At 39.7% G+C, this 27,985-nt stretch overlaps 2 protein-coding genes across 3 annotated transcripts; one reads left to right on the forward strand and one right to left on the reverse strand.

Moving 5' to 3' along the window:
• The first annotated feature begins 358 nt into the window (after nt 1–358).
• On the forward strand, nt 359–6,859 carry GDE1 (glycerophosphodiester phosphodiesterase 1). Of its 2 annotated transcripts, none has more exons than XM_035548915.2 (6): nt 359–692; nt 1,286–1,461; nt 2,066–2,171; nt 3,022–3,114; nt 3,749–3,960; nt 4,342–6,859. In XM_035548915.2, the coding sequence occupies exons 1-6, from the start codon at nt 438–440 to the stop codon at nt 4,487–4,489; spliced, it is 990 nt and encodes a 329-aa protein (XP_035404808.1). In that variant the 5' UTR covers nt 359–437; the 3' UTR covers nt 4,490–6,859. The 2 variants fall into 2 exon arrangements, with proteins under 2 accessions (XP_035404808.1, XP_035404809.1); XM_035548916.2 differs by having other exon boundaries at nt 393–692; nt 1,290–1,461.
• A 553-nt stretch (nt 6,860–7,412) lies between these two features.
• TMC5 (transmembrane channel like 5) lies at nt 7,413–27,810 on the reverse strand. Its single transcript, XM_050713899.1, has 23 exons — nt 27,734–27,810; nt 26,987–27,186; nt 26,475–26,579; nt 24,694–24,775; nt 23,409–23,452; nt 23,218–23,317; nt 22,516–22,606; nt 21,946–22,194; nt 20,574–20,725; nt 19,895–20,039; nt 19,181–19,336; nt 18,453–18,619; nt 17,729–17,807; nt 17,265–17,362; nt 15,446–15,541; nt 14,780–14,855; nt 13,331–13,464; nt 12,266–12,439; nt 11,006–11,084; nt 10,588–10,680; nt 8,845–8,943; nt 8,493–8,538; nt 7,413–7,925 (listed from the first exon to the last, which is right to left on the reverse strand). The coding sequence occupies exons 1-23, from the start codon at nt 27,805–27,807 to the stop codon at nt 7,831–7,833; spliced, it is 2,634 nt and encodes an 877-aa protein (XP_050569856.1). The 5' UTR covers nt 27,808–27,810; the 3' UTR covers nt 7,413–7,830.
• Nucleotides 27,811–27,985: the final 175 nt, after the last annotated feature.

The raw sequence follows: 27,985 nt of genomic DNA on the forward strand, positions 1-27,985 counted from the left end.
TACCCTTCACCCCGTTCTGTATCTCGTTGCTCCGATGCTTTCTGATGGATTTGGCTTTTGGCCTCTCATAGGATTGGGGCTCGCTCTGGGTGGGAGCAGGCAGCTAGCTGGGAATATAATTGGAGCATAATTAAGATTATCAACGTTACACTCCTAATTAGCTGACAGGACAAAACCAGACACACAAACCTCCAGCAACCCCCTGCGGAGCAGCACCTTTCCCTCGGCCGCCCCCATTTATTTATTATTTGCTATTTCCCCCAAGACACGCCTGCACCACCCCGTATGTCCCGCAGCGCCCCCTAACCGCCACCGCCCGGCCTCACAGCCCGGGCCCGCCCCGGCCCCGCGCCGCCTCCTCACGGCGCCGCCGCCATCGCCCCGGCCCTGAGGTGAGGCGGCGGGGCCTGGGCCTGGGCTCGCCCCGCGCCGCCGCCATGTTGTGCCGCGGGGACGGGCTGCTGGGCTCCCTCACGGCGCTGCTGGTGGTGCTGCTGGCGCTGAGCCGCAGCCCGGCGCTGTCGTGCGTGCTGCCGGCCGGCCTCTACCTGCTGCTGCACGTCTGCAGCCTGGAGCCCGCCGCCCCGCAGAGCGCCCAGCGCGTCCTCAAGCCCCGCGGCGCCGCCGCCCGCATCGCCCACCGCGGCGGGGCGCACGACGCGCCCGAGAACACGCTGGCGGCCATCCGACAGGTCAGCGCCGACTCTCCGAGCCCTGCCCGGGGTCCTCGGGGACCCCGGGGTGCGTTTGGCCCCGGACGGGTCGGGAGCGAAACGGTCGGGGCGCACCGGGGCTGTGGGGAGCCTGGCGCTGCCCGTGTGGTGGGTGGGAGGCTGGAGTCGGGGGCAGGAGCACAGCCCTCTGGGTTGGGGTAAGGCGTTGTCATCAGGTGTGCTGTCCCGAGTCGTAATAAAATATCTGAACTGAAGGCGTTTGCTGCCCTGCTTTTTAGAAGGTAACACAGCTTATGGAGTCGGGAGTTACTGGGCCAGAAAGAGAGAGCGGGCTTTTTTTCTGCATTTTATCCCGAAACAGTCCCAATCCTGAGAGCAAGATATTATCACTTTGTCTGTAACGTAGATTACATCCATTCAGCTGATCAACGAATGCTTCTCACAATAACTTGGGTAAAACCTACCTTGTTTTGCAGATCAGGCTTACTGAAAAGAACATTAGTAGTTTATTACTTCTTAACGATACAAATGAATTATACCTGTGCCTATGTTAATTCTATCAAGCTGTCTCTTCTGTTGTGTAAGTGGTTTCCTCCTTCTCTCTTTTTAAGGCAGCTGAGAATGGAGCAACAGGTGTTGAGCTGGATCTTGAATTTACTGCGGATGGTGTTCCTATTCTAATGCATGATGAAACAGTAGAAAGAACAACTGATGGGTCTGGCAGACTGCGTGACTTGACTTTTGATGAAATTAGGAAGCTTAATCCATCTGCAAAACATAGGCTATGGTAAATGAAATATTGCTATTCTGAAACTATTGTTTCAACCCTAAAAATCCTTGATAAAATGATTGCTTTGATCAATTAGTTAAAATTTGTGTAAATTTAAAACTTAGAGTCCCATATGTTACTTTTCATTTGATTTTAGAGGCATATGAGACTATGTCTCCTTATCTGTCTTTGCCATAGGAGCAGTGAAGCAGAGTCAGGATAATTTGGTTTCAAGGAGAAAATCTACTGGTATCTAATTGTTTATCTGTACATCAGCTTCCCCTAAAGTGACTGCAGAACATTAAAGAGACTGGGAGTTTCATTATCTGTCAATCTTGGCTTCAGTAATTACTTCTGAAATTCTATTCACATATATATCTTGACTGGTTGTGCTTTGGGGAATTTCTAAGTATTGGGATTATACGTCTGGAAAGGAGCTATCAGACTGGGTAGTCTCAGACAGGACTGGTGACCCCACTTACTGATTAAGTCCCTTCCAGTAGTAGGCAGGGAAAATTGTATGTTACTACTAAACCTTTGATAACAATGCAACTTCTACAGTATTATAAGTGAATCCATTTTAGAGTACAAACTTTTAGTGAGTAGTTCTCTGTTCCTACAGGAGCAAATTCCAGGGTGAAAAGGTACCAACTCTGAGAGAAGCTGTTGTGGAGTCTATGCATCACGACCTTACAATCTACTTCGATGTCAAAGGCCATGCAAATCAGGTACCGCTTACTGTACCATATATACTGTACTGAGACACCTCCTTTCACCCTTGCTTTGGGTTTTCACCCTTTTCTGTTGGTCTCAAGCTGATATCTGTGGTACAGTCCTCTCTAACATGAGTGAAACTGGGTCTGCTACTTAGGTAATGCAAAATGGGCCTGTCAAAACCAAAGACAATGTGTTCTTTCACCCCGTTCCTTTGACCCAGGAAGTGGCAACTTAAAATTAGAATGTGACTTGAGTCACATCACCACCACACAACAAAGCAAAGTAAATTCCCCACCTGTGCTGAGAGGACCTAGTGTCTCATCTTCAGCTTCCAACTGGGGATCTCAATTGTCTGTAATTTGCATTACTGAGGGAGATACAGGTGATGAACCACTACCATTTTATGCAAGTTGAACTAGATGATTTATCATTACAATTTATGCAAGTTGAACTAGGTGATCTTTGAAGGCCCCTTCCAACTGAATATTTTATTCTAAGTTAATTTTTTTTATTCTAGCATAGCAAAATATGGAAATAAATTCATTTTTGCCCTCGAACAAAACCCTAGACAGTACTTCAGAATGTTTTCTACAATATATTTAAGGGTATTTCAAACACTAGAACAATGAGTAGCATTCTTAAACAGAATCATAAAAAGGACTTCTGTTGCAAAAAACAAACCGGCATTTGTGTGATAATGCCATGAGCAAGATACTGTTTTTCTTCCCCCTTTCCATTTCAATCTTGCTACACAAAACAGGAAAGTACTTTAAAGGGGGTTATTCTAAAATGACTTTGCTGTGTAAAGTAAATATATGTGTCTGTATAAATATAACAACTGTGTGTATCTCTAATTGGCAGGCAGTTGATGCCCTAAAACAACTCTACCTGGAATTTCCTCGTTTGTATAACAGCAGCATAGTCTGTTCTTTCATGCCAGATGTTGTTTATAAGGTGATGTTTCCTCAAAATTTATTTTGGATTTTTTTTTAATTCTGTCTGGGAATTTCAGTAAGATATGCAACTTCCAGAGTACCTTTGAGTTGTTAAAACTGTGGAGACATTAAAACCACATGAAGCATAAGTCATAAATCCTGCATAAATCTTATTAGATTGCTCTATGCTCATTAGATGCACATATTATGAATCTACAGCGATTCCCTCCATTCTGAAAGTGTGTCACCCTTACCGATGGCACATGACCAGGTATCTATGTGCAAGATAACTGACAAATACCATATTTTGGTGTAAATGTAGACTTTTCTTAAAACTGTTTCCTAATTTTTGTTGCTAAGGCTATTTATCATTTATTTTATTGCGTTGCCTGACTGTTTTGCTCCAGCGTTTTTTTTAATTTTTATTTCTTACGTAAGAGCAGTTGCTTATTAATTCCATTTTTAAGAAAACAACAGTACAGGATCATATACAGCTTTCTAAAAGTGTTACAAAAGGATCTGGGGGGAAAGGGGAGAAGGGTTGTGGCAGAGCTGCAAATTTAAGCTAGCAGTTTGTATCCAACCTCTCCCAATTTATATTTAAAGCAACTTGGTTTTTGTTTGAATTAGTCTTTTTTACCTTGATCTTCCAGATGAGACAAGCTGATAGAAATGTGGTAACAGCCCTGACACACAGGCCTTGGCACCTGAGTCATCTTGGAAATGGGACGCCTCGTTTTGACTCCTTCTGGAAACATTATTTATATATGATGATGGATGTCATTCTAGATTGGAGCCTACACAGTTTCTTATGGAGATTATGTGGGGTTTCAGCTTTCCTCATACAGAAAAATTTTGTTTCTCAGTGAGTGTTGAAGCTTGCTAATATATCAGGAGGCACTATCATTCACTAGAATAGTGTGTTAATCAGTATGTTCTATTTGGTATTGTGTAAGGTTGTATAGATGGTTTCTTTATTGCATGCTATTTTATTCTTTAAGCCTCTATCTTTTATTTTTACTTTATGTTAGATGCTAAGTTTAATCTCAAAGGGAAAGAATACTGTTGCTTTTGCCTGTTTATAGTAGCAACACACACCAAAAAATGTCATGTTGCAAAAGATAATGCAACCATCGTTCCTGATGGGTTACCACTGTAAGACTGAAACTCAATTTTAACCTTAGTGCTGTCTGTCTTGACTCTGATAGTGTCTGTCTTCCTCTTACAGTGTGTTTGTTCCTTTCAGAGATTATGTGAGGCACTGGTCTTCAAAAGGAATTCAGGTGGTTGCCTGGACAGTGAACACATTTGCAGAAAAAATATATTATGAAAACGTCCTTGAATCCAGCTACATCACAGACAGCTTGGTGGAAGACTGTGATCCTCATTACTAGGCCTGTGACTAATTATTCACCACCTTAAAGAAGCTCTCTTACTCAGGCAGGTCTGAATTTACCATCAAGACAGTATCCACTAATGCAGATGGGACTACTAATGATAGTTCAGGGAAGAGGAGGAACAGTATTTTACTTCTGCTATATGATCAGGTCTTGAATGCAGGAAAACTTTCTGGTGCAACGCTGACCAAAGCTGACGTACAGCCAGTGGTAGTCTGGGGAAATGGCATTGTAATGTAAAAGGGTCATTTTTGATAAGCTAACTGGGCAATCTCTGTATGTGCAGATTGCTTTATAATTCCGACTATTCCTTTGCTTTGTTTAAATCTTGGTTATAAAGTCATATCAGCCTTTTTGATGGCATAATGTAAAATTGCACTTTGATTCTAGTACTTGAAACAGTTTGTTCTATAACTGTGTAATGATTTGAGGTTTGTTTGTGGTATCTTAAAAGCATCTACACTATTGTTCTGAAAACAACGGTGAAAATGGTGCCAAAATAGAGGGCGAGTGTATTTCCCTCCTGCTGCATGGAAAAACGGCTGTGTTGCATCTTAATAGGGAAAGAAAAGTCAACAAACCATGTTCCTTGTGAAGACTATGAGAATTAATGATTAAAACTTGATTATCTTCTTATGCTCCAGTCTTTTTAAAAGCACCAAGGGAGGCTAGATTATTTCTTCTATTAATACTACACATAAATGTATTTATTTATAAAACCAAGGTACATACCGAGTGCTGCTAGTGGTAGAATAAATAGAGCTGTCTTTTTTTCTTTGCAAATTGTTTGCATGATTGAAGGACATTCACAAGGATACATAAGAATCTGTAATCCAGATTTAACTTGAAATCAAAAAAGAGTGCAGTTACAATAAACACATACCTGATAGCTTAAGGGTACAGTATACTTACCAGCTGTGCACTAGTAGACTGATGTGGTATGTCAAAATGAGTGCAGGTTGCTTGATATTTTTTCTTAAGTAAAACTCTTAGGTGTTCTCATCACAGCTGCCGTTAACATGCCATGAATGATTTTGGCTCTGCTCTGGAAGGAGCTGGTAGTTAGAGAAGACTGTCGATGATTAGCAAAGAGCATAAAACTCATGTGGAGCCAGCCCCAACATAAATGAGACCACCTGTTCTTAATAGCCAGTATGTGGAAGTTTAATACTTTCATTTCAGAACAATGTCATATTAATTTCAACAGAAATGAGGAATTCAAACCTAACGGGTTGGTTATCTGCTACAGGTTAGTCAGATGTAATCTCACAAGCTACCTTAGACTGCACATGTAGCAGTGTGCATATTTGACTAGACAGTGTAATTGTATTTTGGTACGGTAGATCCTTGTGCTACATAAGTGTTGTTGGTGCACTAAATCACCAGTGGAAAGAACTACACAATTGTCCCAGTTAAGGTAAGTCCAGACTTCTGAATTAGTGGCAGATGAACTGCGTCTTCCCCTTCATGTATTAAGAGAATACTTGAATTTGGTTGGCACGGATGTTGCAAACTTCCTGGCATGTGCCACGCTTCAGGAAATCTTATCTTTCCAGTCTGTTTATAAAAGCTTTTTTGTTGTTGTTTTTGTGTGTTTTTTGTGTTTTGTTTTGTTTTTTTACTTCTGTGAGTTGGATATTTGCTACAGCACATACTCTCTTCTGGAAGACAGCAGCAGAAGCAATTATAGTTGAACACATTGATGAGAAGATGAAATACGTTCTGGAAGTAAATAGCCTTGTACACTACCGCAGCTACAATGAGGGCTGCTCGAGGTGGTGTCAAATGGACACTAACACTATTACACCATTTTTCAAGCAAACTTGCTACTCAGGCAACTAAGTGTAAGGCTATTTAGCCAATGAATGCTATCTTTTGCAAGGGGTGATGAATTTTTATTTTTTGCTTTTAAGTTGTATATAAGCACAAAGAAACATAGGAGTAAGGAGGCATGCTGGATTCCTTGAGATGGGTTTTCTTGTCACGATTACGAGAACCTCTCCATGTCACTTTTCTAACAGGTACTGCAAAACCAACAGTCTCAGCCTTCTGGTGCACATCCTGTATCTGTGTCTGTTACTTATACCATCAGCCAGTTTCTATCCAGCCCTGAGTTCTAACCTCTGTCTTTACTGCTGTGTTCTACAGTTGTTCTCAAATCTCTAATCAGAAGAGTTGGCTTAACGGCAAATGATCGTTTCTACAAAGGTCTGGTTTTTTTTTGTTGCTGCTTGGGTTGCTGGTACTGCTGAATCTCGCTGTCCTCAGTGCCAACACTGGATCCATATTGAAATATTCACAGCCAGACTTCAGGGCTATGCATGCAGAAACAAATAATAAAATTGAATCTCTGGTCTTGCATGTAAATTTTGTCCTTTTTTCTGTATCTCTTGTGTCTCTTTCTGGGTTGTCTTTAATGTAAATTATGAGCCTGAGAAACAGGTGTATCTCTTTCCTTGGCATTTTTATGCCCAAAGTAGCTAGGGAGGAATAAACCAGGCAAAACAAAACAAACAAAAGCTTAAAAAAAAAAAAAAGAAGGAAAGCTAAGATTTATCATCGTAGCAGAGTTGGGGCTATGAGTAAAAAGCAGCTGCACTGAATGTCTCAAAGTCACATGATAAAAAAGTCCCTGTTGTGTTACTTCCAATCCCTTCTTTACTGGAACAGAGGTCACAAACTTTTTTGTTCACAATGTTGTTTTACACAGGTGAGATGTTTGATAAGAAGTCATTCTTAAAAAATAGCATTCATCAAGCTGGTTTTGAATGGCTGAAATAAACCCTGTAAAAACAGCTCAGAAGAGTGAAGATGGAATAAAAGCTTTACGGTCATTCGTACAAGTTAGTCTACAGCCATTACAACGTCTCAATCATTCAAAACAACTGCACTTTAGTTTTATTTTCTTTTTATTTGACTGATACTCCACCTTTGGTTTAGATCAGATAAAAGCTGTTTGAACAACCTAACACACAAAAATAGTTTTAGATCAAAGCTTTTACTTAAAATTAGGCACAATTTTTCTTACATTTAGACAACAACAAGTGACTAGCTGTGGGGTGACCCTTACTGAAACAAGATAAAAACTTCCTCCAGGCTTGGCCATATTATCACCAGAATTTCACTACAAAACCAAACCAAACATGCAGTGCGTTCCCTGTCTTACAATAAACTGCAGAGAGGATGCATTTTGCAGTCTCCTATTTTTCTTCCATTTGGGGAGGAAAAAGTGGTTCTTTCAGTCATTAATGTGAATCAGTATTGTTTTCCGCAGAACATCAATGACAACATTCACCACTGATTCTGCCTGCTCGCAGTTGGAAATCTACATCGTCTTCTTAATCTTCCCATTGCGCTGCTTGTCTGGCACGTAGAGCAAGTGCCACTGCTTCGGACACCCCTGGGCTGCTGCTGGGCTGGGATGTCTCCATATCTATTTTTCACAAGAGAAGTAATGTTAACTGTGTTGATGTGGGTACAACAGTTGTCCTGTATTAGAAAGCCCCATGCTTTTTAAGTCTCATCTGTCAAATATTTAGAATGACGGAACATGTTTGTACGAAGCAGGAATGGTTCAAGCTGCCAGGCAGGCTTCCGTAGGTGTTTTATTCTGGACGTACAATGTGCTAAGGACTCCATGTTGTTAATAACCACTTCTGAAGTGGTTAAGTACTCATTTAATATGACACAATATTCTTTCCTACAGCTGGTCCCATAAGACAAAATGTCTTATTTACCCAAAGAAATTCAACTCAGGTATACTGAACCTTGAGATCAGCCTTCAGAAGTCACCACCCAACATTGCAGCAAGCTAACAATAAGCTACCAACAGCAAGTGTTGGCCCCAGAAACACAGTCTTTGTTTTCTCTTTATACAGGGTGCTAAAAGTCTGTGTCTGTTACCTCAATCTGTTGTATGCTGTGTCTATACTAAATCAAACATTTTTACTGAGCTGAGCTGATAGAGTTACTTTCTCAGTGCTTAGCATTTGTTGCTTACCAGGTGGGAAGCCAGTCCTCTTCAAGATGCCAGCAGAATAGGGATACTGAAAACAAAATTCACAAGTAGATTTAAGTCAGTGTTTCCCTCGTGTGCTTATTATCTTGTATTTAATTATGCATTTCCTGTAACAAAACCATTCTCTCCAGATCTCAAGCAGGATTATGAACATAAATATGCCAACACCTATTCTGATTACATATTTTCATCTCTTCAATCTTTTAAAATGATCTCTACACTTACAGGACTGTCTGTCCTCTTTGTCCAACGTATGCCCATTGTCTATATAGGGACATGCCCTACTTTATATATGGGGAAAACAAGCAGAGATTTCCTTCTTTGACTATCTCACCTCGTTGTAGGATGCGTTTTGATTTCTGTCAAATGTCCTGCCTGGGTAGTTTGGCTCTTGCTGGGCACGTTGCATGGATGGGTGGTATGAAGATCTTCCCTGAAAGACATTATATTTGACATTAGCAGTAATATATTATGGCTTTCAGTCCTGGCCTTATGGTCAGTACCCACATCCACATCTATTACCCGTGGTTTTGGGAGATGTTTAGAAGCCAAAAGGCAACCTGGCACACTTGTACCAGGGCCTGCCTGAGTTCTGAGGCACTGTCCTTTGTACAGCCCAGGACTCCATCTCATAGTGACACAGAGATGCAGCCTCAGTGCTTTGCAAACTGCACAGTACTTTTTGTTAGATTATCACCTAGTCAGATAACGTCACAACCCCAATTTTATAAACGGGAGGGGTGGGGAAGAATCTGAGATAAAAAGGACCTAGGTGCTCTTGGTTTGCCACCCATACAGAAATGAAATTTCAGGTTTTCCTTTTCAGACTCTTGTTGTTAGACACTATAGCTGGTAACGCCTCTCTTTCTCGGACTGGCTTCTTTGACACCTTAAGAGTTATGCAGGTGATTTAGCTGTTATTAGAATACTTTGTATTTCTTTATTCACAAATAACTAGACGGAACAGAAGCAGATACAGTTGTGCACAGCAGAGGAAATACAGAGCTGGGACATAATACTGGATGCTGTGCAAAGTAGCCCGGTCTCTCTATGCTGCCAAAAAAATGATACATGGAGCTTCCTGCCTTTAAGAGACTACTTTTGTCTTGGTGTTTTTGATTGTTATTGCAGTTATGTTAGCTTGTTTCCTTTCTCTTCTAGGGGAAGGGAAGCCTGGGGAGGCAGGATGACTGTGAGGACAAAGGTGCTTGTAACTTAGTGCCAATTATATGAGATTGTGGCAGGTGAGTACATGCCAGGGAAGAGTGTGGAGCAGAGAGTGACATCCAGACCTACTTACTAGGAACTAACCTGAATTAACAGGTGGAGAAGAAAAAAAATGGTCCTATCTTACTTCAAATCTCTAAAATGGCAATGAGAAGTGGCAAAGAGCAAAGCAGCAACTGCAGATGACAAGCTATTCTCCATGGGACAGGTACTTATTTGGGCCTAACAAACCCTTTTGTTGCCCAGGTATGTAGGTCAAAGAGTTTTCACTCAGCCTAAATGAAAACACTACACAGCACCTACATGTACACTAATCTGACGGTTCAGCAAGCACCACTGACTTGAAAAATAAATTTGATTTAAAGATGTTAGATGTCTATTGATGTTGTGTGGGATTTAAAATCAGGTTAGATCAGGGCACTCAGTTTAACTCGTCTGCAAAGGTGGGTGAGGAAGACACAAAACATAAACCTGTAAGGAAATCTAGAGTCAGGGGAGGAATGCAGCTTCCTTCTTAGTCTAGGCAAGGTTTAAGTGTGGCTGAACCCTTTTCTGACCATCACTACACCTAGATTAGAAATGTTTTCTTGCAGTTTCATAATCATAAATAATATTTAGTGAGGGGAAGGACCTTCTACATCCTCCCAAGTTAAATTCCTCTCTGGAGCAAGTAGGGAATTTCCCAGGGATCCTTTTGCTGGCTGGAGCTAACTAGCAAGCAAGCAATTTAGGTGAAGTTTTAAACACAGACATAGCTGAAAATGACATCCTATTTGCAAGACTAGAGAAATCCCATAGAATCGTAATGAGCATGTAATTGAAACAGGAGTATCTGAACTACGAAACTGACCTGCTGGTCTCGTCCTCTTGGTACAGATGGATTTTGTTTTGCCCTCTGTAGTAAATGGAGTTTTCGAAGTAAAAACATTTTATCTTTTCCTCCCTGTGGTCAAGAAATTCTTTATCATTAGCTGGAATGGAGTAATCATTAAGGGAGGCTCAAGGTCTGTGAGTAACCATTGACCAGAATACTCATTAAGATTCCTATTTAATCAGTCTATGAAGGGAGCTGCAGCAGCACAGCTTGGAAGTAAAAATTTTTTGCAACAACTCTATTTGTAAGTTTCCCTGCAACTGACATGCAGAAGGGCTTCCACCCTCCTCTGCATTGTTATAGGAGAAGCAGATTACAATTGCATAACAGAAGTATGAGAAAATCAACAAGGAAGCCAAACTTTAAACAAGATAAAGCTGAAAGATGAACTTACGTTAACAATTTGCTTACGTAAGAGCTTGACCATGGTCTTTCTTCCTTCTATTATTTGCCAGTAAAGATAAGTAATAATTCTAAAAAAAATAAATAAAGTACAACAGATGACACTCATACCCGTGTGTATTTCCTCCTAGTCACTGCTTAAACAGAAAGTTATCTTGTTCATTTTGTCCACTAGAAATTTAATAATATACACATGTATATGTCTGTATGTGTATAATTGCATATCAAACGGCAAACATGAAATTGCTTTCTCTTGGAAAAGACCCAAAGGTTTACAGACTTACTCAAGATGAGAGGTACAATTAGCGTAAGTAAAAAATACAAGTTGCATTTAAGATAACAAACATGAACCTAATGTTCTTAACCAATTTTGTGTCATTTGCTTAGACACATTCATGGACATTAAATCACAATACTGAACACTCATTGTTTTCAGGCCAATTCTGGTTCCACTAGAATGGTTGGGAGCTTGTTTAATGTGAACAGGTTTGGGCTCTTACATGTGCACAGGCTATGATGGAAATAGCAAGCAGCACAGCTACAACTTCAAACCCTACCAGCAGGCAAATACCTTAAAGATGCACATGCAGGTTTTGCCAGTATAATTCATTTCAGTCAGGAAGACACTACGTGAATTTACCTGAGATTAGCTGGATGTAGACTGCAACATACGTATTAGCATGTCCCCAAATAGTGTGCTCACTTTAACGTGCCACTTGTGTACCACCATGCCCTTTACCACAGTACCCCCATGGTCAGAAAAGACAAAGAAAACACCCTCTGAACCTCCACTTTTTATGTTGCCCAAGGTTCTAGTAGAGATCTAGCCTGTACTACCTGTGCTTGTGAATGATTTCTCTTTTCCTACTGATTTATACACTAATGAAAAAAGCAATTTCACCTGCCAACTGTACGCAGCATGTTCCCATTTGCTGATGTTCCTAAAGCTAAGTAAGCCAGTGGTATTAAGATCTGGAAGCCTAGGCATCACTAAACTAAAAGCATTCAATTGAAAGCAGCATATTCTATAGTTAGAATGAAGCTGGTTTGCAAAGAGCTTTGGCATCCTAACATAAAAGGAATAGATTTTATAACTTATTTATGTACTTCAAAGACATGATGTTCCAATTTATTAATCATTTCTGATGCTCTAGAATGTACTTTGCAACTCTGTTATGGAGAATGGCTATGACATAGCCAGGTTTTTCCACTTCAGGTCCTTTTCAAGTGCTTTTCATCAGCAGATACTTACAGGAAAATGATGGAGAGGATGAAGAAGAAAAGTTCACTTGTAATTAAGTTGTTGTAGATCCACACTACCCATTTTGAGCCAGTGTAATTTTCCAGTATTTTTATCCACTCAGAGACTGCTGCAAACATAGAAGACAAACCTCTGAAAGGACCACATTCTTCTGAAGGTTTTAACCTGAAAGTGTGAGAAAACAACTATTTAAAGCTTCATTTACTAACATGATTTAGTTAAACACTTTGTTGATGAAGATGCTTGTTAGTTTGATATAGCCCTCTGTTCTCTTTGGAGCCTCAGGGAACTTCCATCATTTATGTCTGATTTTTCACTTGGGTCAACTCCCACACCTTAAAATGCCACCCCAATGTCCCCCTGAGACTACTGCAGCCAGAGATCTAAGACACCCTGCCGCAATGGATCTGCACCAACCTGTGTACATAATCTTGACCTAAATGTAACAAGTCAATCAGTGTAGCACAGCCTACAGCAATTTGAAAATCTGAATTTCCCAAGTTGCACAACAGATGTGTAAAGGAACCATCATCCCACCTTGCCTTCCAGGACATGAGTCACTGCAAACTTTCAGTAACAACAAGCTGTGGTGAAGTAAGGTAGTTTCCTTAGCAAAAATTAACATTTTCAGATAGACAGAAAGAGGAAAATATTATTTGCTATGAAATTGAACTAATCTAGACAGTCATGGCCTATAACATTTAATAGGCCTGGTATGGCCTATAACATTTAATCCCAGGAACAGGCTGGGTCACAGAAATTTTTCAGGAGAAGGAAAGGACGAATCAAAGAATTTTCTATGACATTTAAATAGAATACTAAAACTTGAAGGCAACAAAGTTTCCCCTCCCACTTTCTTATGGGACAAGTTCTGCATTAACCATTTTTTTTGCAAACTTTCCGAGCATGTTTTCAGAATACAAAACATCTCATGAACATTTGAAACCTTCCTTTAGCAATTAATACAAATTTGTCTACAGAACAATGCAGATTCTTCTGCCTGGTATAAGGTCACAGCATAACATAGTGGAACTGAATGTCAGTGCTCTTCCCTACCTCCAGATAGTAACTGCAATGACAGACAGGACTCCAGTGAGGGAAGGGAAAAACAGCAGGAACATGAAGAACGTTGTCATCTGAGCTGCTCTCCAGACTTGGCGAGGGGGTTGGCAATTCTTCATTAGGCTGACCTTTTAAGAGATGAAAATATACTCATTCTCAGAACAGTGTTACTTATCACTTTAAATGGATTTAAGTCAATACTACTGAAATTGTTGGAAGCAATTGCTGGAATAGCATCTATCAAAAGTTTCCAAGGACTTCTATTATAAGAACTTGATATATATAGTGTAGTTTTAGAAAAAGATTACAGTCTTTCAAATACTAAGAGGCAATGCGAGGTTCTGATGGATTCTACAAGACTCCATTGGGTAGTTTGGTTTTGCAGCACACATGAACCCAATGTTCATGGTGATCAAAGGGCTGAAGCACCTGAAATGCTGAGAGAGCTGGGGATGTTCAGCTTGAAGAAGAGAAGGCTCCAGGCAGACCTCATCACAGCCTTTCGGTACATAAAAGGGGCTTATAAAAAAGATGGAGAACAACTTTTTACATAGGCAGATAGCGATAGGACAAAGGGGAATGGTTTTAAACTAAAAGAGGGGAAATTTGGATTTGAGGTTAGGAGGAAATTCTTCCCTCAGAGGGTGGTGAGGCACTGGCACAGGCTGCCCAGAGAAGCTGTGGATGCCCCATCCCTGGGGGTGTTTGAGGCCAGACTGGATGGGATTTGGGCAACCTGGTCTAGTGGGTGGCAGGGGGGTTGAACTGGATGGGCTTTAAGGTCCCTTCCAAACCAAGTGGTTCTATGATATGATTCAGGGAAGTTTGAATTGGCGCTTCTAGCTTTGTTATTCTGCATTCAATGCTACAAACTGTTCAGTCACCTAACAAGGAATCTGTTGTCTAATCACACTGCTGAGACAAAGAACTCTGAAAAGGAGAATTTCCACAATGATATTTAGCTGAATCACCCCACTTAGACCTAGATAACTCGGGGGGAGTAAACAGGTTGCTGGGGAAGAGAAAGAGAATCCAAAATCACAGCAACAGCATGAGTGTCTATATTGGCACATGCACTTAGTTAACGTACAGTTCATATGCATTATGCATATGAAATGCACATACCATTAGTTCCCTAGGCTTTAATTTTAGTCCTTTATTCTCTCCCCTTTCTAATTCTTGTGCTTTCACACTTCTCCCCTCTCAAGTTTTACAGGTTTGCAATTCAAAGGTGTGCATCCAAATGTTGTTTCTTTAACCAACCAACCAACAACAACAAAACAATAACAAAGCAACAACAACAAAACCAACCAAACTGCTCCCCTGGGCACAAAACCAGAGCATCCAGACAAACCCAGCACTTTAACCCAATAAATCCTGCCCGTATTTCAAGCAGCGTAAATGGCATGGTACTGTATGATGAACACATGTAAAGCTTGTTACCTTTTTCGTATAAAATACTATAAAAAATGATATCATCTGGATACCAGGCAGCAGAGGTGAGAAGAGAATACCAATCCTAACAGAAAAGATTTATAAGAAAAAATTACATCTTCACTATACACTACACAGTGCTCAGTTTCCCCAAAAATAGAAAGCATCACACTATCTTCATATACAGTTAGTGTTTGGCTATTTGCAAATGTGTAATTATATTAATAGTGATCCTGTAACAGTAAGTTAGCCTTTAAAAACATGCAACTGTAAATGTACACATCTGTGTACACATCTGCAAAACTCATAATTGGAGTACTGCACTCATTCTCAGAAATAAGGAGGAAATAAGGCAGCTTTTCTGGTATTTAACACTGAGATTATTTCAACAGGAACACTATTCCAGTGGGGATTAAAACAAAACTTTTGGATATTCCTTTTACAGTTTTCTCCCAAACCAGGGGCCACAATCTAAATTACTGTAATTATGCGGGTAATAATTTCAGTCACAGAACTGATGAGTCACAATCCTTACAAAGGTACTTGATATATATCATCTCTCACTTATCCTACACTTTCTTTCATGATGCAAAGCACCCATAAATGTCTGAATCGGGATGTTCCATGGTATTCCTTACACGCAAACGAAGTTTTAGCTGTAAACTTACCACTTACCAGGTCAAAGTCTGTGCATAGATCAAATCTAAAACATTTCGTGCAATATCAAATTCTGGTACTCCCAGGCTTACACAGACTGTAGTTCCAATAATTCTGGGAAAAAAAATAGCATTTGTTAAATGGTAAAAACCTCTGCAAATGACCTCGTGAATACATCACTGACAGGTTATTCAGGGGTTCCATTAACCACGTCACACAAAGCAGCCACAGCTTGTTGATTAGACAGCACATCAAAATGAAACAGAAGAATCTGGCAAAAGCAAATTCCCATAACACACAGCAGGAGTAAGAAAGGCTTAGGACATTTTTAATGCAAGTAAAAAAAAAGACCAAAAGAAAAAAAAAGGATTTATAACTATATCAGAAAAGTATGCTTACGCTTACGATTTAACAGTTGAAATGACAGTTTACCTCATTACAAAAACCTAACAGCTTTCCAGTTCCCACCTCCTGAAAATTCTCAGCTTTAATCAAAAAAAAAAATGAATCTTCTAAACTGACATTTGCAACATATCCTAAAGCATATTCTACTTTAAACTAACCAAGGTGGCAGGTAGCTGAGACACACAGGTAAGCAAGTACCCCAAGGATTCCTCTTGAGGACCCGTAATCTCATTTTATCACTTATTTTTTTCCTGAACTGGGAAGATTCAGTTTCTGCTTTCTGTAGCAAGAACAGGGAGGACTTTGGTTACTGTCCCATCTTGCCTTGAGTAAAGGTCTGGGTACCACCTAATCAGCTGCATCATCAACGTTTCAGGGCTGTGTTCCAGTTACTCTGAAGACATGCAAGTAATGAAATGTACTTGTACTTTCAACCTTTTATGACTGTAAGTCTGGTGCTTTCACACAGCTCAGTGGAGAACATTCATAATGGCTGATGACGCGGTTTTAGTACTGTGACTTTTTGTGGGGAGGTGGTTTTCTGTCTAAACAGAACGATAACACAGGAGGATTAAAGTACACTGACAAGAGCTGTGAAGGGAAAGTCTTCAAGGGCTTCTCAACATTGCTTTGTGTTGATTTGACACAAAAGCCAAAGTCCTAACTTGTAAACCAATCTTGTTCTCATCACATGCGAAGGGCAAACAATCATAAGGATCTCCTATATATAGCCAGGATCCCTAAATGTTCTATAGAGGTGGCAAGCATTTAGTACTCTATTACTGTAGTCGTAAATAATGTTTAGCAGTAGGAAGGGACACGCAACAGATTACAGAATTAAACGAATTTTTGTTTACATGCTTAGCTGAGCTTACTTTCAGTTAAAAATACTCTCTCACATACCACACTACAGACCTCTACACTTGGGAGTCATATTACATCCTTAATAAGACTGATTAAAATGAGATTTTAAACTTGCATGCACTCTGTAGAGTGAGATAACTAAAAGAAAAAACATTGGCAGAGGGACATACCAAGAAAAGCCAGCAATGCATCTGTGTGCATGCAGAAAAGCAGGGTTTTCTGCTTGAGACACCTGGTCATTTGGCACCCGTTAAGGAGACCTACTGGAGTACAGTGTGACTCCTCCCTGCCTGTGTTTCCATCTCCAAAGGGAACAAGGACACACTGGGAGAGTAGAACAGTACACACTGTGACCTCTCCTAAGAAGGAGCTGGGATATACCCAAGGCACGTACCCAGAGAGCATGCCTGGTAGAGAGAACTGAGAAAGCTTCAGTTGTATCCCAGACATAATCCTGTTGGACCTCTCCTTTTCTCACATTGGAGGGGAAGAAGCATGCAACCAACCAACCAAAGGAACTGTGTCTTTGGCTAATGAATAAAAACAAGATTAGAAACATTATACTCACCTTCGTAAAAATTCTCCAAAGAAAGAGCCAAGCAAACAAAATATGAAGTCGACCAGAATAAGACGATAGATATCTTGGCCAATCAGTGTTTCCCAGCACTTTAAGAGGTAGAAATAAATAAATAAATAAACATATCTGAAGTAAAAAATTACATGATTCTAACATTCCCAAATGCAAATGCTTGGGCATCTGAAATCTGGGCTATGGATCAAAGACTTGCTGGCACCCTAACTAGTCACAGTTGACCTCTCATTGAAGAATGCTGCAAACCAGCTGAGACTCAAATCGGGTGACTCATTCTCATATAGTTCATTTCTCTAGAGACTCTAATAAAGAAATGCTGGGGTGGGAAATTCAGCTGTCCAAAGGACTCCATGTACTTCTCTTCGCTGAAGCAGGCCTACTACCAAAGTGGTTCCTAATGAGTTATCATAAGTCAGAGATGCATACTTTTGAAACTTTACCTGGGACTTCGATTCCGCCACAATGTTAAGCCAGTAGTAGCACAGTATTCCAATAATCGATATTTTCAGGATGATATTTCTACAAAGAAAAATACCAGTAACTGCACTGACAACCGCTCTGTAAGCTCACGGGAAGGAACGATGGCAAGATGGCCATTGGTCATGTTACTACCTTCTTACACACCAACAATAGCCCTGCACAGTGCCAGGACTAACAGGAGCTCTGGTGCCACGTTACTCTATTGTCCTGGCAGAAGTGAAGCCAGGTGTGACGACCTTGACACAGGCCTAAACATGCTACTGCACATGGGTGTGTGGGCTCCACAGGAGAGGAAGGCCTGAGGGGCACTGGTGGTAATGTAGTGTTAATTCCAGGCACCTGTAGCAAAGTTAGACCTCCTCACTCCTCTCTCCACTTCCCTTCCTTTCCCCAGGAGATCCGCAGCCCACTAGGTATCTGTGGGAGCTACAAACAAAGCCAAGCCCAGAGTCACAGTATTCCTAACTGGGAGGGGTACCCTGTCCTCATGCAGAGAACACTCCGGAAGACTCAGAAGGCAAACAGAACAGGGAGGGAAGAGTGTGCAGAAACCTTTGGAGAAGATGAATTCATGTGCTCCATACCTCACTACTGCCCACCACACCATCTAGACATAGCTTGCAGTAAAAAGATGAGTCAGCCAACTTCAGGCAAAAAACACTAAGAGGAGGGAGCAAAAAATACCTGGCAATAGTGACATATGTCCTGTTTCTGGGATTCTGAAATTTCTCCAGGTGTCCAAGCCATGAGTAGAAGAATGGGATTACCACATTGAGGAGAGATGCAACAATTGGTAGCACCAACATGGCAGCTTGGCTCTCCAGGTCATTTTCATGCCCTTCCATAAACAGCTTTGAGAGAAGAAAAACAAAAAGAACCAACCCCGAACTTAGAACCTTACCTGAAATGCTGCCTCAAGTTGTGCCCACACACCTGACACACATCTCTGTTCTCTGATTAGAGGCTACCATGTTTTACTGGTCCATATCCAGCACAATGACCCTCCCCTTCCACTGTGTTACATGGGACCACAGGTGGGAGCCCCAGCTTAAAAGCTGTTCCAGGGCAAAGGAGAGGCAGTCCTTGATGAGGCTTCTTCTTGCACTTTTCTTTCAAGGCCACCAGCTGTGCTCTCTCTAAGCTGGACATGGGTCCAGGCATGCAACTGCTGGGATGAAGTGGGAGATTTGCTCAGACCCCTCAGGTCCTACAGTCTTGCCGTAGTCCCCAGTAGTGTGAGTCTTTGCAAACCAGCTTTTTAGGTACAGCAGAACGTGTGCGTGTATTGGCAGAAACAACACCCATGCTTTCCTACTGTCCCTAGTAGCGAACAGACCGCAGCTTGCGTTTTGTCTAAGACACCCATGTGGAAAAATAAGTCTCCAAAAACAGGCTGCAAAGTCTGTCCTTACCTCTAGATTATTAATGGAGAGGAAGTAAACACCGGAACAAGCAGCCACTGCTATTCCCAGGGAAGCAGCCCAGGCACCAAGATGAATAAGAATATGAACAAGTATCTCCGTTCCAGAAAAATTTAGAACTTCCTTGTTTACATCAGTGAGGCCTTCCTGCAAGGAAACAAATCTTAATGAAGAATTGCTTAGTCAGCAGCATAAAGGAAAACCTGTTTCAAGTAACTACTTGAGAGACCGAATAAAAGATTTTTTTCTCTAGAAGATCAGCACAGTAATATCCTGGGAAAATTAAATGGCCAATTTTGTGTTCCTGTCCTAAAAGTTGTTTCTCTCAACACTTATGCTAATTTAACGTTTAATATCATAAGTCTGCTTTTTGTTAACAAAATATTTAAACTGCAAAAAGGAAAAGAAAAAAAAAGCAATATTCTAGCATATATTTAATAGTCATAGAGATTCATTCAGTAGAACAAAAGGATATAAATATTTATGTGTAGCTTAAAGAGAAAAGAAAAACAAGTAGCTACGACAACTCCAGAAGTTCAAATCAAATGAAATTTAACAGCCAGGAAGACTTAAGTTTATTAGAAACATGACTAGCGTGCCTGAGTCACTGTTCTGGAGACTTATTTGTGCATACATTCTGGCAGAGTGATCCAAGCATGCTAGTTATGCATCTTTGCACCTTTTTGCATCTCCTGGATTTTGTACCTTTATTTGTGTGCTGAGATTCTTTTGTTTCAGCTTCACAGCTTTTTCATTAGTTACATTGAAGTCCCAAGTGCAGAGAAGTTTGCTAGCATTTCCAGAGTATGTCTGAGGGTTAATGAAGTTCCTGCAGAAGGATTTTGCCATGCTGCAACAACAACAAAAAAAAGTGAGATGCATAGTGGGGAAATAGATCAAGTTTTCACAACAGTAAAAGGGTGTGTGTGTGTGTGAATTTTTCAGTTTTTCCATCCCTTCCCTTGGCTAGCGGACCTATGTCAGAGCATCTCACATAAGAAGGCATGGAAAATAAATCTTAACGTAAGAGAGAACTCTCACACTTCTTTCTCCCAGTTGTTGCTGACAATCTTTACTTCATTGCTATTAGAAGGCCATGTCAATACCATATGTTATCAGCCGCAACAGATTACAAAAGGGAGATAATGCTGTAAATTGCTTTGAGCTGGGATTCACCTGCATGGCCCTCACTATTCAGCAGTTATTCTTCCTTCGCCTAAGAAAAGTTTGATGTATGAGACTGTCTTTTGAGCAGAATCTTCTGCTTAAACCTGAGACCTGGAAATAAGGACTTACAGAAACACACTTAGGTGATTATCACTGCCAGACATTTACATATTTTTTTGACTAATATAAATGAAATAAGAATATATGATTAGTTTACCTGAACAACAAGATAAGCAAACAGATGACAAAATATATTCCAACAGTAAAAATATAGGCCAGCTGCATGTTATAAGATGCACCATTCTCCGTTTTACTGATTGTAGCATTGGTGTAAAAGCCATAGTAGAGTACTGTTTGTTGAAAATAACCCTGAAAATATATGGACATCATTCAGAATATTTGCTAGTACCTGCATGTAGAGAGAAGTACCATCACCTGAAGCACAATTCAGATGTGGTAGCTGTCCCATTCCCGGCTGTAAAATCAGGTGTGATTAAATTTGTGAAAATTGGACCCTGTTCTCATTCTATCAGCTATAAACTTCCATATTTTTGAGAACTTTTAGAGGTATATAAATGACTTGCATCATTTGGGATGATTGTGAGCATTCAATATGCTTGCAGGATTTGCTCTTCTCTGAAAATTCCTGAAGAGGGAAAGCATTAATCATTTATTTCTTCGGAGCAATGTTCTGAACTGACTAATTGTAACAACTGCAAAGGAACCAAGGAGGAAGCATGTGACATTCAATACGTGAGTTACTACATCACAGCTGACCTCCTGCAATGGTGACTGTACTTTGCAAAATTAAACAACGTTACTATAAAATACAGCACTTTAAAACCCAATTTTAGAAAGAAAGGGTGGACACCTTTCCTTTGAAAAAGAGCGTTAGCAAGAGCAGAATGATGTTTATTAACCAGAGAAATCCTTCAACAACAATAAAATTGACACAATTTTTACAACTGTCAAAGACAGAAAAAAGAGTAAGTCTTCTCAGATCAAGTAGTTGATGAATACTACTAAACTTAGAGCAGTGCAAAATTTTTGTTTATAAATATCCTGGGATTTTATTCCCTGAATATAAAGATCTCTGCATAGTGAAAAGATCCTCCTGTCTACAGGGCACACTAAAGTTGGTGGGTTGCCACACAAAGATCTGTGCCCTCCTCGGAAGAATAAAGCTTTAGAAATAAGCAAAACTCACAGGAACACATACTGAAATCTGCACTGTATTTTTAGAGGAAAATCAGCATGGGAAAAATGTTCTGCTAAAGACTATTGTATCCGCCTCCAGAAGGCCTGACTTCCACTCCTTTCTGGAAGAACAATGAAAAAATCTTGATATATTGCTGAACACAGCAATCATTTGCAGTAAGACACATTCCTCAGAATGAGTTCCACCCTGGGTTAATGTTTGTTGTAGTTTCTTTTTTTTTTTTTCAAATACATACTAACTATCATTTCTAGTCATATAAACATCTAACTCAATCTCTTAAGAAGAAATAATTGCTTTTTTACTTTGTCATGATTTTTGAAGTAGATCTGTTGCAGAGAGTAATAACATAAATCCATTGTTACATACTTACAGCTCCAGTGAGCAGCTCCAGACCCCTAAATGAAAGGTTATTTGGTTCTGCTGCAATAAACTGAGGGACTGTGATGAAACTGAAGTTTATGAGGAATGAGAAGATGTTGAAACTTAGCAGCCACTTCAAGAAAATAAAATACGAAAGAACACTTGTTCCAAACTCGCCACCAATGATCTTCAGAGTCTTGTGCCATAACCACAGTTGGTGAAAATGTTCTGACAAGCTGTTTCTAAATCGTCGAAATGACTAAAGTACCAAAGATATGAGAGAGATGAACCTCAGCAAGCAGTCTTACACAGGGCTCAAATTCACATAATACAGACTCACATTTTTACAGTTCCATTTTGATGATAAGAACATATTTCCCCCACTACATGCACTGTAAGATGCTGAACTGGTGTTCCTAATGGCTACCATAATGCAAGTCATTACTAATGAACACTGCAGCAATGAATTGGTTCTTTGGTAAGTAAGAAAGCAAGCTGCCAAATACTTCTGGAGATGGTAATAACACTGCAGCTGTAGTGGTTTACTTGATTGCGACTCACGGAAGTGTCTGACACTTACCACTTCTGTTCTGCGCAGACACTGTGTACAGCAGTCAAGTTGAGTACCACGTCTCCCTGATTTTTCTGTTATTTCTTTAAGAACATTATTCCTGAGGAAGAGCAGGGCAGAGGGTGACAAGCATCATAGTACAAGTTGTAATTAAAACAAGAAGCCAAAGAAGCTGCTGCAAACACACGTGCTCATGAATGTGGAGACAGTTCTAATGGTTGTTTTTGCATTAGCTGATACCATAGCTCTTGTCCATTACAAGCTGAGTTATGACAGCATATCCTAGCCCCTCCACTAACTCATTGATGGAAATATATATATATATATATTCACATATATTAAATAAATATATGTAACTAGACAAAATGATGGCTGAGATCATGTGGTCTGTTCTTCATTTGCAATGGCCAACATCCAAGTTCCCTTTGAATAATAATCACAAGTCTTCCTGCATGCTGAAAGGCATTGCCTTGCTGTTTCATTTTATATTACATAAGAGATTCTTCTCACTCACAGAAAGGATGTTGAAACATCTTTAAATTATTGTTCCTTGCAAGATGTTAACTTTTAAAATGTGAACAAAAAAGTGCTTTCAGTTCTTTCATACTCAAAGTGACAAACTCAAGCTGAGCAGATGGCAACCTATGCTTGATAACTAGGTGTCAACATTATACTGCTTGTAAAGCTAAACAGATAAACTTCTATTTTTACCTGATTTCTCTCTTTTTTTTCATGGTCTCTGGCATTTTCTGGATTGCTTTAATCCTTTCACGGGTGGACATACTTGCAAGATTTTCAACTAACTTTTCTTCTGCACAAAAAAACATGAAAATCCAAATTTTGGGATGATAAAACAGTAGTTTTTATTAAAAATCTGAAATTGATATAATAACATTCCCCACTTTCACTGCCACTAACATGTGGCAGGTTCTGAGACTTAATGATACTGCTCAGAATATCCTTACCAGTACCCTAATACAGATTGTCCTGGTTTCAGTTAGGACAGAGTTAATTTTCCTCCTAGTAGCTGGCAGGGTGCTATGTTTTGGATTAGGATGAGAAGAGCGCTGATAACATGCTGATGTTTTAATTGTTGTAGAGCAATGCTTACACCAAGCCAAGGACTTTTCAGCTTCTCGCTCTGTCCTGCTAGCGAGCAGGCTGGGGGTGCAGCAGGAGCTGGGAGGGGACAGACCCAGGACAGCTGACCCAAACTGGCCAAAGGGGTATTCCATACCATCTGACGTCATGCTGAACAATATATAGGGGTGGCTAGCCGGGGTGGGGGGGCGGCTGCTCGGGGATAGGCTGGGCATCGGTCAACGGGTGGTGAGCAATTGCATTGTGCATCACTTATTTCGTCCACATTATTACTATTAATACTATTATTATTATTATTATTATTATTATTATTATTATTATTATTTTTCCTGTCTTAATAAACTGTCTTTATCTCAACTCACAGGCTTCACTTTCCCGTTTCTCTCCCCCATCCCGGAGAGGGAGGGGGGAGGGTGAGCGAACGGCTGTGTGCTGTTTGGCTGCCAGCCGGGCTAAACCACAACACAGATGTATGGAAATAGCACAATACTGAATGTTAAAAAATAAGTGTTACTCATCTACTGTTTGTTTAATGTTAATACAAGGAGCTGTAATATAAAGGAGGACACAATACTAACAAACTCCAAGGTTCTGGTCTATTGCTGATCATCATTTGATAGTTACATTTCTAAGACACTATGTAATGATTTGAAAGCTAGACTTCTGTGTTATTTATTCTATAATCTTAGTTGATGTTAGTCTGTATGAAATAGATAGTAAGGTATTATTTGGCAATCAGCTTGTTTTCACATGGCTGGAATTTGATGCTAATTCCATACATACAGTGACTGAAGACAATTCATTAGCTGGTCAAACATATCCTAATAAATTGTAAAAAGAAAAGCTAAACTTTAGCAAAAAAAAAATCACACTTCACTGTGCTTCATTTATCATGGGACTTTAGTGTGCCACTGGAGAATAAAAGTTGAAGTATTAGCATTAACGAAAAAACAAGTTGCTCTCATAACCACAGAAAGACTGTACATGCAATTCTGATGATAAACCAAGAACAGTACCAACTAAACCATCCTTGTGCAAGATGTTATTTAATATTAAACCACTTCTCTAAACTCCTACCTTCTTTACACTGGGTCTGTTTCAGACAGGGTGGAAAATGTCATGAAGATCTCTTCAGATGGCCTTCTGTTTCTCCTCTGAATAAAGTTAGCTAAATAACATACACTGTCTAATAAGCCAGATGCTCCTAGGCAAAATTGTCTTAGGACAATTTGACTTTCACAGAAAGAACTTAAAAATATACTCTTCAATCTCTCTACCTACATGCAAATGTACGCTCTCCCTCTCACGTGTTCCCTGGTCACGCCTGATGATCGCATGCAATTTTTCAGATACACACTGGAAAAAATGGTATTGAGCCCAGTCTTCAGCTGTCATGGAAAACTGTCTCATCAAACCCATTCATAAATGTCCACATTGATTATTGAAGGTTTTCTTCCTAGAAGACACCTCCTCTCTTTCAAAATCCTTCTCCTGACTGAGAGATTGTTTCAGAATCACATTCAATCATGCTGAATATATGTATCAGCTTCCATTTCCCTGGGGCCAAATTGCAGCTGTTCTCAAGGTATTCCATATGTCAAGCTTCTTTCATCCAATTATTCAAACTTTATTCCTTAAGTGCATCTATCTTCCAGCTATGATGCCAATGAGTTTAGCCACAGCTTTCCTTACTTTGGCTGTCCAGTAAGCTAATGGGCAATCTGCTCAATGTTACACCCCCTTTTTGAGCTCAACCCTCTAGTTTGGAAGGCCCCAACTGACTGAAGTGTCTGCTAGTTGATGCACATGTTGCAGGCCCCCAACCAGATTTACTATTTGGGTCTAAAGGTGTCCTGATGTTACTGTCATTTTTACTTTAAGCCAACTTCCTTTGTAGCTACTAAAACTAATCAGAAAAAGAAAAGTAACTGTATCTCCTTGTGGAGGTACTTCTTGAACTTTCAGCACCTACACATTTAACCTCTAGTTGATTATGTTGGAAATGCACACTCTCCTTCCTACCAGGTATTAAAAGCTATGGAAAAAGCTATGTTTGGAAATGTCCTATCTCTATGGTCACTTACAGAGCAAGACAATAAAATACCAATAAAATTTGTTACACCTTAATACAAACAGGATTTTGCCAAATCAGATCTTAAATTACAGACCATGTTCCTATGATGAAAAGAGGAAAAAAAAAATCTCACTATGAGAGCACAGAAAAATGGTTCTTTCAATGCATCTAGGTTACAATTGCAGAAAAGAACTCTTAGTTACATTCCAGATTCAGCAGGCAGGAACCAAACTGACTGTAACAATAAGATTACAGGATATGGGAAGAACAGTTCCTACCCAGAAAATGAACAATAAACTGCTATCCTAGGCTAAAAGGGAACTCAGATTGTACTATTTCAGTCCACCTATATTTTAATGAACATAAATCTTGAATTACTGTTATAGTCCAGAAATTACTTTTAGACAACAGAGAGAAAAATTCACTAAAAACAGTCTCAAAAATGCATCCTATCCTCCCCTTACTTCCTTCTCCAATTAACCTTTTCAGATAACTGTATAAGTTGGGGTTTGTTTTATTTTTTATGTTGACCCACTTACCGTGAGTTTGAGTTAAAATGGGTAGGTATTACAGCTTTCATTCCTCAAGGAACAAAGATCATCACTTTCAGAAAGATATTGAAAAATTCAGCTACAGTGATGTAGGATAGTAAAATAGAATTTGTGTGTTCTGATTCCTTTCATTATGTGAAAATCTTCATACCCGAACAAGAAGGCTTTTATAATTTTCATTATTTCATGGAGGGTGAGACTAACATTCAGTATTCTGATTCACCACAATCCTTGTATCTTACCTTCCGATACATTGGAAAAACTGGAAGCATAGGGGCCATCCAATGGATGGAAGAGAGAAGGTGGGCTGTATGCCCATTCTGGCTCAGGCTCAAAGGAACGATTATCTGTTGAAGGGAATCAGAATTATACAGAAAGTCGTGTGCTGCTATGGATTATTTACACACACACAATATCAGGCCTTTTGACCAAATACAGTTCTACTACAAATATGGCAATATATCCTATTAAAAAAAATTCTCCCTCTTTACTATGTATATCCTACTGTTCAATGAATCATGCACTCCATAAAAGCCAGTATTTACCAATCTGTTACTACAATAGTTACTTGTTAATATATTATCAGAACTCCTTTCTAGGGAAAAAAAAAAAAAGAAAGAAACAAAAACACTGCCACCAAGTACAATATATGCAGACAGTTGAGCCTTCTGGAGCTACAGGACTCCCTCAGGATAGAGTGAGCCATAATTTGTTTCAATGTTCATATAAATTGTTGATAGGAGAAATTACATACCATAGAATTTTCCATATGGACTTCTGCTTTGGACATCAGCTCTTGGAAAACTTTCTCTGTATTCAGAGCCATGTCTCACAGAGGCCATTGGTATGGCTGGAGAGTAATTCTCTCTTCTTCCATTGGGCTCTCCGTAGCTACCATATGGTGAAGAATCATAGGGGTTTTGGTGAGATAACAGATTCCTTTGAGATCTCCTGCTGTGTGAGCAATAAAAAGGAAAAACTTGAGTGCCATAAAACCTTTCAATAGATATCCTTAAAAAAATGTTACCTCTTATCATTAAATCTGAGTACAAACTCAGATACTAAGAGGTATTTTGTATTTAGAACTTCAATGTCATAACTCGGGTTTGGTCGTCAACTGAATTAGAAAGACTAAAACTTTCTCCACTTGAAATTAGCATGGAGTCTGCCTAAACAGGAGTAAGTGCTTGGAAAACGAGGACATGCGAGATTATAACACACTGTGAAAATTACTGGAACTAAAAAAAATCCATGATATCTATGCCATGAATCCTAAAATAAATTTAACTGATAAATTATGAACATGTAAAAAGCAAGCAAGCCATTTCTCTTAAATGCCACCTTCCTGATGACAGCTTTAAAAAATTGTGCCTGAGAATGCAAGCAAAAAGGAGGGATTAAAAGAATTTCTAAATCAAAACTCTGGAAAAAAGTTTCCCCTGCACATAAATAATTGCATTTCTTATGGCACAGTCACAACAACAGAATTAAATAAACTCACTTTCTATCAATTTCCAGTGTCTCTGAGAAGTGGTAGTCGGGATTTTCAAAAGCTTCATTGTAATAATAAGACATGACGAGTCTGTGGTTTGATGGAAGAAATCTTCCTTATTTTTGTCTCTGCTGCTTCAGTAATATGTTCATGACAAGACAGATTTTAGACCTAATTACAAAACAGATGCATATACATATGAAATGGAAAGAAAGGAAGTTCATTTTAGCACAATAGTTAGATTATGTCACTCTTCTAACA

Source organism: Cygnus atratus, chromosome 15, assembly GCF_013377495.2.
Source record: "Cygnus atratus isolate AKBS03 ecotype Queensland, Australia chromosome 15, CAtr_DNAZoo_HiC_assembly, whole genome shotgun sequence".
Classification (NCBI taxonomy): Eukaryota; Metazoa; Chordata; class Aves; order Anseriformes; family Anatidae; genus Cygnus; species Cygnus atratus.